The following is a 12,236-nucleotide window of genomic DNA, read 5'->3' on the forward strand; positions in this document are numbered from 1 at the left end:
AAAAAAAAAAAATCAAAAATAGGGCCCTCCCTAGTGGTGCAACACAGCACCATGGAGCTAGACAGCTGCTTCAGCATGAGTTCAATCCCCAAACAGAGAGGTGACCCACATGGTGCATCAGACCTCTCCTGTTTTGCCTACTGCTCCCCTCAGCAGTGTACTCCTCAGTCTGCCTATTCTGCTCCCCACTCTGTCTCTGGTGAATCCTCTCACTCCTGCACTTCTATATGCATAAATAATCTTTTAAAAAAGAGAAAATATCCTCATACTTTAAATTACCATATATTAAGAAATATTTTTTTATAAACTCTAACAAGTAGTCAAGTCACTTGTCACAGAAATTCACAGAATACAAAAGTCTTAGCATCTTGAAATGGCTGAACTGTTAATGACATTATGTTTCAGAAATAGCGAAACAAGCACTAAAAAAGTTGAGGCAGTCATCACAGGAATTGTGATCTAATTTATTCAGTTAAAGCTATTATTCTGCTCTACTTACTACTGAAAAAGCAACTCAGAAGCCAACAACGAACATATATCCCATACCGCATTTGCTATTATATAATCTATCAACTCATATCAGTTCCCACTTACATTGAAAAATTTATATCTTCAAGAAACAATCCAGTAGCTTCAGGATATTTTGCTTTTAAATTAACTCTATTCACTAGTAATCAATTTTCTCATTCAAAAAATACTATAAAAAAGCTCCAACATCCTTCATTTCAGGATTAAAATCTCTATTTACCAAAGAGTAAATGTGTGATAGTAAGTTATTGGGTAACTAACTCATCATCTATCAGGGTTACAATGGAGACCTGGTAGTGATCCTCTCTAACAAAATAAAATCATTCATGAGTGGGTAAATGGAAATTATGCATAAGTGATTAAAGATTAAAGAAAACTCTTTGAAAAGATAATAAAGACTGAATTCATAAATGTAGAAAATAACAAAGTTGAAATTTTTGTTAACATTAAAAGAAACAGGACACTCCCTGGAGGTTCAGTGGATTAAAGCACAGCACTATGAAGCTGTCTGCAGCCAGCAGCACAAGTTCGATCTCCAGCCAGTGACCTACATGCTGTGGCAGACCTCTCCTGTCTCATCTGTTGCTCCCCTCAGCAATGTACTACTTTGTCAGTCTGCCTGTTCTGTTCTCCACTCTGTTGTCTCTGGTGAATCCTTCTTACCACCCACACCCTGCCACCTCTGACCTGTACCCCAGTTCTTGTATGCATAAATAAATCTTTAAAGACAAAAGCTTTAGGTTTGGCTTTTTGGGCTGCCATTACATAATTTTATTTATGATTCATAATTGTCTATTAACATTAGTCTATTTTTAATAGAAGTATTACAATTTTGATATAAGGACCTACCTTAAATGTTCATACTTCCATACACCTTCATCCTGGCCTTCAGGTGGTTCAAGAATTTTGTCAATATTGGAACAATCTGCTCTTATGTTCTGTTGAATATACTATAAACAAAGATATTATACTGGATGATAAATATTTTCTTAAATATAATTTTTAAATAATAACTTCTAAAGTTCAACTTTAGGGTTACACGCAAAATAGGAGGTTAATTGTAGGATAATAATCAGTAACTTAGAAGAAAGGGGGTAATCCTTAGCTATTCTTCTCCAATTCATTTCTCTTCAATTCTCTGGGATAGTCTACTTCACTAATGCACATCAGATATTTATCAGGATTAGAACTGGGAAAGATACTGTAAATCATAATTTTCATATTAACATAAAAAACAAAGTAAATAAAGTGGTTATGTAAAACATCTTATATGAACACAATATGTGAAGCATCTAGAACATGCAAACAATCAGAATAATCAATAATTCTTTAATAAAGTTTTATAACATGTTTAGAAAGTGAGTAAGTTACAAATGGAGGAGAAAAATGGGGGGTCTACTCCCTGGTGATGCAATAGTTTAAAACACAGCACGATGAAGCTATCCACAGCCACTGCAGCATGAGTTTGATTCCCAGGGTGGGCGGTGACCCACATGGTACAGCAGACCCCTCCTGTCCTGCCCACTACTCCCCTCAGCAGTATATTTTAGTCAATCCACCTATTTTGTTCCCCACTGTGTCCCTCATGAGTCCTTTCGCCCTTTGCACCTCTGGCCTGTACCCCATTTCTTGTATGCATTAAAAAAAAAAGTTGTTACAAATGGAGTTAAAAATTACCAATACTCAACTAAATTTTTTTATTAATGACAGTTAATATAAAACATAAAAAAATAGAAGTAATCCTTAACTTAGAAGTAAAACATTTTTTTTCCTGAACTGTGCCTACCATGTAGCATTTCAGGGTCTCTATCAATATATACACATTTCCCAAACCTTTCAAGTCCCCTTAATTCAATTTTTTTCTTTAAAAAAAATTTTTTTTAAAGATTTTACTTATTTTTGTGTAGAAGAACTAGGGTGTAGGCCAGCAGTGCAGGGGATGAGAGTATTCACTGGAGACAAGAGTGGGGAGCAAAGTAGGCTGGTTTACTGAAATACACTGCTAAGGGGAGCAGTGGGCAAGACAGGGAGACCAGCTATGCCATTTTTGGGTTAGCTCCCTGCTGGGGAGTGAACTCAGGCCACTGCAGTGGGCTGGTGTAGTACTGGTACTGAGACTTAACCCTCAGGCCACCAGGGAGACCTAAAATTTTGTCTTTTCTTCATGAAAATGGCAGAAATATCTTTCTAATGATTTCCTCCTGTGTGCTATAATTATTAATAATGATGATCTAGTACAGAAAAATGACTTTTCCCAAAGTCATTTTTAGAAACATGTGAGATAAGTACATAGCATATGTCACCATGCAAAAGCATTTTATTGTGTCTAGTTTCATGAACTTCACCTCAACTTTTCTCTTCCAAACACAACTATAAAACCTGAACAGGCTGCATTGTGCAGCTATTTCAGTATTTAAAAAAAATAAATATCAAAAGGATAAGCAGGAAAGACTAATGGGTTCAAAGCATCACTGAAATGACAATGCATTTACTGTATTTCTTTTCCTACCTGGAATCCCCTGGCCTGAATTCAATACAGGATGAAACCAAGAAGTAAACACCATTGGTACCAATATATATATATCCAAGATAAACAACTTAGTTTTGGTTCAAGGAGTGAAACGGACTCCAAAAGCTGAAAGTAGAGAAATTGCCTAGTTTTATTTTCTCTCCTCTCCTCCATTCTTTTACAACCTACATCTGAGATAATTCCACAGTAGCAGTAAAAGTAACTAGGAAGATAAAAATAAATGCAGGAGAGAAAACTAAAGTATTCCTTCTTCTCTACTTGGTGGTGGAACCACACCTTCTTTCTTTTTCTCTTTTTGCCTTCCAAAGTTGTGGCACAATTCTTCCAAGTGGTTTCTGGCTAGAGGACCAAAGAGTTGTGGATCCCAGGGAACCAGAAACCATCAAGAGAAAACAAGGAAGAATTCGGAAAGTGACCCCATTAAGCTACCAATAAACTTTTGGGCTCAACCCTAACTTATGCATGCACGCATGGAATTGATTTTAATAAGTACATTGCTGACTAGCACCCTATTTTAGTATACTGCTAATTAGCACTTTTGCGACCTGGGCTAATGGAGGTTATTTGACCAGGCTGACCACATGTTGGTGCATACACACAACAGATTCAAGTAGTACAAAGGCCTTGAAAACTGAATCAAATTGGTTGGGATGCAGTCTAACCAACCAAGTGAAATGTCTGGTAAAACAAAGGTACCAGGGCCTCCTTGGTGGCACAGGGGTTAAAGTTTCAGCACTATTGGGGCCCTCCCTGGTGGCCCAGCGGAGGGTTAAGGCATTGCACTAGGAAGCTAAAGCCACTTCCGCATGAGTTGATTCCCCTCTGCCCCGGATGTCATGGCGCAGCGCGGCAGACCTCTCCTGGCCCGCCTGCCCGCTGTTCCCCTCAGCAGCGTACTTCGTCGATCTGCCTGTTCTGCTCCCCATTCTGTCTATGGTGAAGCCTCTCGCCACTGCCCCCAAGCCTCTGGCCTGTACCCCAGTTCTGCATGCACAAATAAATAAATCTTTAAAAAAAAAGTTTCAGCACTATCAAGCTATTTATAAGCAAGACAAAAGTCTTGGTTACTATACAAGTACTCAATAGCAGAATGGAGATGAGAGCAGAGTCAATAAGCTTAAAGGTAAATAGCAATTATCCAGCCTGAACAACAGAAATTTTTTTTAAAAAGCTTTAAAAATATTAATAGTATCAATAATAAAGGTTTTAAAGTCATGTCACCAGAAAAGGCAAAAAATAAGAATGTGATGCTAAAAAATATATCTGAACAATGACCCAAAAGTTGCCATCTTTGGGAAAAATATAAATCTACAAATTCAAGAGGCTGAGTGTGTTGTGATGGGGATAAGAAAGAGTTATTGTTTAATGGGTACAGAGTTTCATTTGAGGAAGGTGAAAAGATCTGGTGACAGAGGTAATAAGGGCTGTACAACAATGTGAATTATATTTAATGCCACAGAACTGTACATTCAAAAGTGGTAAAAGCTTACCACTGTGGTGAACAGTGGTGTATTTCACCACAGAAAGAAAAAAAGGTGAGTCTACACCAAGTAGGAAAATCAAATAAATTCATGTCCAGAAACATATAGTCAAACTGCCAAAATTAAAGAAAATAACCAGAAAAAAAGACCATTAGAGTAAGGATTCAAACGCCTTCTAATTTGTTCATTAGAAAAAAAGAAATTATGGAAGGTGGATCCTTTCCTGGTGGCACAACAGGTTAGGAAGCAACACTGCAAGCGAGCCCGAGCCACCTCAGTGAGAGTTCAACTCCCAGGTCCAGAGGTGACCCACATGGCATGACAGACCTCTCCTGAGCTGCCCACTGCTCCCCTCAGCAGTGTACTTCATCGACATGCCTATTCTGCTCTGGCTTGTACCCCAGTTCTGTATGAATAAATAAATCTTAAAAAAAGAAAAGTACAGAAGGAGATGAAAACAGCACAATTACAAAGTGAAGAAAGAACTACAAACCCCAAATTTTTTATCTTCATAAAAATGTTCTTCAAGAATTAAGATAAAGACATTTCCAGCTAAAAGAAACAGATCTTCTGCAAGTGATCTAAGATACATGGAACTGCTGCTGGACATGTACAAGTAGCTGATGCCACTAAATAGTGCCTGCAAAATGGAGAATGAACAGGGGCTTGTGGTGGAAAAGCCATTCTCTGCTCAAGTGCCTATACAAGGTCAAGAAGGAGGTTCAGCACACAGAGAAGCCAGAGGCAGTGGAGATTTAACTGTGAAGCATGCTTATCCTGCCTACGGTGAGTAGCAGCTTGGTGGATATCCAACACTGAAGCAAGTGGAAATCAAGTCTGAGATAATTGGCCACTAGTTGGGCAAGATAGATCTCTATCACCTACAAACCAGTGCAGACCCAGCACTGCAGATTTCCTCTCCTCTCCTACTCCATCCCCCTCAAGTAGCCTGCACAGTAAAGGAACAGACATCTTTATTTAAAAAAGAAAGAAAGAAAGAAAGAAAGAATAAGTAAATAAATAAAAATGCTCAAATTCTTTAAACAAAAGGAAAAAATAATGACTGAAGGAAACAACATCAAGAGCATCAGAAATGAGTAACTGGATTTAACTATGACAGATCATTCTTATCTTGACTTAATTTAAAATATTTGGCAGATAAAAGCAAAACATACAACAATGCATGATAGAATTTTCTTTTTTTAAAGATTTATTTTATTTACGCATACAAAAACTGGAGTGTGGACCAGAGGTACAGGAGTGAGAGGATTCATCAGAGACAGAGTAAGGAGCAGAACAGGCAGATCTCCTGAAATAAATTGCTGAGGGGAGCTATCTGCAGCCACTGCAACATGAGTTTAATCCCTGGCCAGGGAAGTGACCCACATGGCACAGCAGACCTCTCCTGTCTTGCCCACTGCTCCCCATCAGCAGTGCTTTTCAGTCAATCTGCCTGTTATGCTCCTCACTCTGTCTCTGATAAATCATCCCCCTTGCTCTATCTGGTCTAGCTGCCTAGACCCTAGCTCTTGTATGCATAAATAAATCTTTAAAACATAATAAAATGTACTTAAATTTGATTATAATTTAATATACCATTTTTTTTAAATTTTTTTTTTAAAGATTTATTTATTTGTGCATACAGAACTGGGGTACAGGCCAGAGGCTCAGGGGCGGTGAGAGGCTTCACCGGAGACAGAGTGGGGAGCAGAACAGGCAGATCCACGAAGTACACTGCTGAGGGGAGCAGCGGGCGGGTCAGGAGAGGTCTGCCACGCCATGTGGTCACCTCCGGGGCAGGCGGGAATCGAACTCATGCGGAAGCGGCTTTTAGATTCTCAGTGCTGTGCTTTAACCCGCTGCGCCACCAGGGAGGGCCTAATATACCATTTTAAAGAGAGCTGATGAAAGTGTTAATGGGAATTCCACTTAATTCCATGGTTTCTGGTTTGTGCTAAAAGATACAGGCTCTGGGCCCTCCACGGTAGTGCAATGGGGTAAAGCACAGTCCTATGAAGCTATTGCAGCCACTGCAGCATAAGTTCAATTTCCAGCCAGGGGGGTGACCCATGTGGCGTGGCAGACCTCTCCTGACCCGCCCACTGCTCCCTCAGCAGTGTATTTCAGTAGATCTGCCTGTTCTGCTCTCCATTATCTCTAGTGAATCCTCTTACCCTCCCCTGCCCTGCACCTCTTGTCTGCACCCTAATTCTTATATGCATAAATAAATAAATCTTTAAAAATAAAAAATAAGAGACATAAGAACCCTTATTATTCAAGGGACATAAAATGCTTAGGTAAAAGGAAGGTGCAAATGAAACTATTATTACCTGCTGCACAGCTAGTGTACTGTCCATTTCATCAAATGATTCATCAGGCCAATTATAGAAATCCTATAAAAAGAATTCATGGTTAAAGCACATGTAAAGAAACAAAGAGATGCAAAATTATTATGACTAACTTCAATTCTTAAAAAAGATTCAATGCTACACTAAAAGAAAAGCTCTCATATTGTAAATGATGTGATTATCAATAAAATAAGTTAAAGGCAATTTAATGTTTTTAAACGTCTTTGAATTGATTTAATTAAACCATAGATTTTTTATTATTAACAGTTCATTTTTACATCATTTTGTACATTTTTTTTTTCATTTCAATTGTAATCCCCACGGGTCATATATATATATTTTTTAACCTCAAGTTCCTCAAACATGACTCCTATTAACTCAAGTATTAACTGGGGAAGTAAGTTGATCACTTTTTATGTGGTTAAATCTTCTTTAAAAGAATTATACTGAAGGCCCTCCCTGGTGGTGCAATGTGTTAAAGCACAGCACTATGAAGCTATCCACTGCAGCATGAATTCAATTCCCAGCTAGGGAGCTGACCTATCCTGTCTCGCCCCTGCTCCCCTCAGCAGTGTAAACTGTCAATCTGCTTGTTCTGCTTCCCACTCTGTCTTTGGTGAATCCTCTCACTGCTCCTGAGCCTCTGGCCTGTACCCCAGTACTGTATGCATAAATAAATAAATTTTAAAAAATTGTACTGGAAAAAAATTCAGGCACAAAAAAAAAATTGAATTTTCTCACCCAAAGAGAGCAGCTAGTATTAGTAATTAATTTACTGCTCCATTATTAGACAGATTATAAATTATTATTCTAATACCAAAAGGTGTTCTAAATTTTCAAAGCTAAATATGAATTTCATCAAAAAGAACAGAACCAAACAGAACCTTCCTTTAAAAAGAGTATTTTTTGTGGGTCTTTCTAATACTAATTTTCAATTGCTCTATATAGTCCAGTTCACAGGTAGTCCCTTAAATGATTTAGAACCTTTCCAATTCAACTAATTTTTCAGCAAATTTTACCTACATATCTCTAGAAGGGAGCAAACTGTCTGACAATAAATGTCTTTAGGGTAAAACTGTGAGAAAGAAGTACCAGTAAACCAATGATCAATAAAACCTGTATCAATCAATACAAGTAATTTTACAAATACTTTGGGAGAGAGAGTGAATTGGAGAATTTAGTTTATGAATTCATTATATGATAAATGTTAATGTGATAGCACATAAATAAAAAGTTAAGAAAGTACAGAGCATACTTACGATATAATGCATAGTATTTAAAAGAATAAGGAAAAATAACCATTACTAAAGTGAGTAGAAGGTAATAAAGTGTGATACAGAAGGACTCAACTACATTTGCAACCTCTTAGTTCTGAGGGGAATGAGACAGGAACGAGCTATACTATTTTTAGAGGTGACAGGATAATGGAAACAGAGACTGCAGTGATAACACTTGGAAAATGGAGGAAATTGCCACAAGCCAAGGAATAAAGGCAGTCACCAGAAGTTCAGAGCCCCCAGAAGGAACTCTGTCAACTCTAGCTTTAACTGTATAGCTCAGTGAAAATTTTCTGATTTTGAACTCCTGACTTTTGTAAGGAAATACATTTGTGTTGTTTTAAGTCACTAAATTGATAGCAATACATTACAGCAATCAAAGGAAACAAAGGCAGGTGTATATACACTAAAAGAGATCATGATAAATTCTCAAGTGGAAAAAGAAATTGCAGCGCAGATAAACAAAGGGAGGCTTGAGGGGGGAAGAGAGTGACACCAAGAACTACTTTATTAAACATTTAAAAAAAGAAAAAACTTTCTGGAAATTGTTCCAAGATGCCTTTTCCTAAACAGGAACTAAACATTTTATATTAAAGAGTAGTTTTAAAATTCATTCTATATTACATACTTAAAAATGTTTCTATCAATATGCTTTATATATTCTTTTTTAAAAATTGCAGAATATTTCATTTTTTAAATACTAGAAAACACAGATAATGTAGAAATACATAGAAAAGCTGTTAAAAAGTTCACTGGGAATTAAAATTTTGCCTCGGCATAACTAGAATACATTTAAACATTTATAAGAGAAACTTAAAAAATCTGGTTTAATGAACATTCTGAGGTAATTCAAATGTTAAACAAATATTAACAATATTAACCAATTAAAGCAGTTAGGAAGATATGCCATGTACTCTAATGCTTAATAAACCATTTTAGAATACACCCATTTCACTGAAGGAAATTAGACAAGGGTGAGAACAGACTGATTTTTAAATTAGCATCTTTTCTGTCTCACATTTTTTAACAAACTTAATCCACAACAATGTGGGGGGAAAACGCAAAGGAACTATCCTACATGTGACTTACTCCTAACAGGGTAAAGCAAACAGAAGTGTTACAATACTGACATATAATATTTTTTAAACCTTTCAAAATTATGAAACTTGGAGCACATAAACACGGATAATTCTCAGAATGTGAATACAAAATTCCATTTCTGAATGTACTTTTCTGTAAGTGTACATTTTTAACACACTTCTTTATAGCATTCACTCTTAAGCTAGTTCAATTGGAATATTAACCAGATCAAGTCTAAATGCCTACTTGTTATGTTAAGAATTTAAGACTTAACGTCTTTTGCAAATTCCAAGAACCGATGCCTACCCACAAGCACCAACTCTCAAACAGTGCCTACCAAAGTAAATCAAATTATAAACCGTTCATTCCTTGACTGCTTTATAGACAACAACACGGAAATGCACAAGACATGCCATGTTAGCAAGTCGCGACTTGATGATGAACACTTGCTGGATCAGGGAACAGCTGCAGCGATCCGTGATCAAAAGCAAACGGCAGGAAGAGGATGAAGTAAATTATTGTCACTCGGATCCGGCCAGACCAGCTGGACGGCAGAAGCCGGCGGCTACGTCACAGCCAGGTAGGCACTGGGGGGCCAGCACGAAGTGGCCAGACTACACCCCCTCTCGCCCGGCAGCCCTGACTCTTGCGAAACCCTTGGAGTCTCCACCTGACAGGCCGCAACCCACCCACGCTGGCCAGCTGGGGTTCAGTGGCGAGGGAAGAACAAGCAGCCATCTATGACAGGCTCCCAGGCCTAGGCTTCGCCGCCCGAGGGCCCGGCTCCGTAGGCCTCGCGGGCGGCAGCCTCAACCCCGCTCAGGAGAGGCTCCGGAAGAACAGGCCGGGCGCCAGTGCTTGCCGCCCAGGCCCGGCCCAACCGCCCCTCAGGGGCAACAGCTTCAAAGCGCGATGCGAAGTGGCACCGAGAATTACCCAGGCGTAAAGTGAACAGACAGTACCTGTGCCTTGGTACCCGGCCTGTTCCTCCTCAACACTGCCGTCCCCTCCGCCATGACCATAGTGCCAGAGTCCGGGCTACTGGAGTAGGTACCCGGATGTAGGGGGATGGCTGCCTGCGCGGGGGGCGGGGCGGAGCTGCGCTCTTCGAGCAGGCGCCTGGGAGGGTCTGTGGTTGACGTAACAGCAGTAGCCCGCGCGGAGCAGGGCGGGAAAAGAGGTAGGAGTCCGGAAGAGGCCGGCCTCCGGGAGGAGGGAGGCGGACGGAGAAACAGCGGGCGGCCCCGTGCTGGTAGCAGTCACCGGGACGGCTTGGATAGAGTCCGTAACTGGCGCGGAGGGCCGCTGCGAAGGTGTTGGAGATCTGTGTCACATGTCGGTGCATCTCCTTGGGTTTACGTTAATTACGCTGGAAGGACAGTTCTTGCACGATGGCAAGCGTTTTAGTAAATGCTTGTGCAAGCAAATACCCAGAAAAGCATAATTCTGACCCTAAATACAATTGCAAAGTAGAAAACAGGTCAGCTTTCTGGGAAAATTCCACAGACGTTGTGTGAAAGCAATCCAATCTCAAATCAGAGTTGGGCTATCGGTTAACGAATTTATAAGTTAAGTGCAGGTGCCAGTTATCGCAGAGTTTTGTGTTTTTTTGTTTTTGGTTTTTGGTTTTTTGGTTTTGTGCCTTAGATGTGAAATTTTCCAAGGCAGAAGCAGAACAAAATAAATGTCTCTGCATAGGTGGTGGAAGTTTTAGATGACACGGAATTCCAAGCTTTTAACATTCTCTTAAATTATGACTCATGGCAGTTGGGCCACGTTATTTAATCCTGCTTAGAAACCTTAAATCTAAACTACGATTTCAAGTTATCAGAAGGGAAGATAGTTCAAAGGGTAATGAGTGTATACAGTAGGATGATTCCCAAAAGAAGAAAACCTTCAGATATCCCTAAATTAAGATTGTATTGAGAACGCTGAGATGGGAGTCATGTCAAAGATAGCATCCAGGGGAGAGACCTAAAGGAGAGATTGGTGAAATTTAAGTGTATGTGAAGCTAAGTAATTGTCTAAGAACTTTGTTCAAGGGGTTTGTCAGTTGAATGTTGGTTTGTCTTTAGGTAACAGTCCTTATTTCAAGAAAATGTGTGGACTGGTAATTCTTCAAAAGCTAAGCTTTAATTCTTTACCACTAACTCCTAGATAGCAAAAGATTATTCATTCAATAAATACTCACTATGTGCTCGCTGCTGTGCGTCAGGCATTGAAGTACTAGTATGAAAATGTCCAATCCTTAACCATAAATCACTTACCATCTAACAAGGGACATAGATGTGCAGCTCACCAATTCTCATACTAAATTCAGTAAAATTGAGGACAGTTGGGCACCCCAATGTAACATCCTTAAGAGAGTGGACATGGGGTGGGTGTGTGGAGAACAGAGACCTTCATTGACCACATTACTCAAAGGATTAAATTTAAATTTTTCAGAATGTGCTGTAGTTTCCCTGTATTGTAAATAGCAGTTACATATAGTTTAAGGGGTAACTTCAACTTTAAGTATAATTAGGATAACTAAAAGAATATAATATTCTCTTAATTTCAGATAAACTGTTTCAGTCCAGATAAAATAAGAGAAAATGTGAACAAGTAGATATTAAATTCAGAAACAAAGTACACATTCATCTCTTTGAAAGGTCTAATTGTATTGTGACGCCAACTTTAGCCTTGTTTGCAGGAAGAACCTTGTACTTTAGGGTTGAAATATTTCTAGCTCATAACCTTCACATTTTATTTCCTGTCAGTCTGCAGATTATGACCTCCAAACAAAAACAATTTTACAGTCAGGGCCGGGGGTGAGAGTTAAGCTGGGATCATGATCAGTAATACGGTTTACATGTAAAAATGAGTTATTTGAGTGAACAACTAAATACCAGAGACATTTTATGGGGGTAGAGCGGGGAATGGGATCAAAAATGGTGGTGGGGGCCCTCCCTGGTGGCGCAGCGGGTTAAAGCACAGCACTGAGAGTCTGAAG

The 12,236-nt window shown here is 39.2% G+C and overlaps 1 protein-coding gene across 2 annotated transcripts in view; it reads right to left on the reverse strand.

Moving 5' to 3' along the window:
- The window catches only part of LOC101632384 (10 kDa heat shock protein, mitochondrial), a 33,436-nt gene that overhangs the window by 11,288 nt on the left and 9,912 nt on the right, over window positions 1-12,236 (reverse strand). The window contains exons 1-3 of one of the 2 annotated variants that reach the window (XM_004674411.2): window positions 10,207-10,330; window positions 6,870-6,932; window positions 1,378-1,478 (exon numbers count right to left, since the gene is read on the reverse strand). In XM_004674411.2, coding sequence (XP_004674468.1) covers window positions 1,378-1,478; window positions 6,870-6,932; window positions 10,207-10,266 — 224 coding nt within the window. In that variant the 5' untranslated portion in view covers window positions 10,267-10,330. Of the gene's footprint in view, window positions 1-1,377; window positions 1,479-6,869; window positions 6,933-10,206; window positions 10,331-12,236 lie in introns of those variants that run through there. The other variant, XM_012727341.1, reaches the window with a different exon arrangement.

Source organism: Condylura cristata, unplaced genomic scaffold (assembly GCF_000260355.1).
Source record: "Condylura cristata isolate star-nosed mole 26May11 unplaced genomic scaffold, ConCri1.0 scaffold00002, whole genome shotgun sequence".
NCBI lineage: Eukaryota > Metazoa > Chordata > Mammalia > Eulipotyphla > Talpidae > Condylura > Condylura cristata.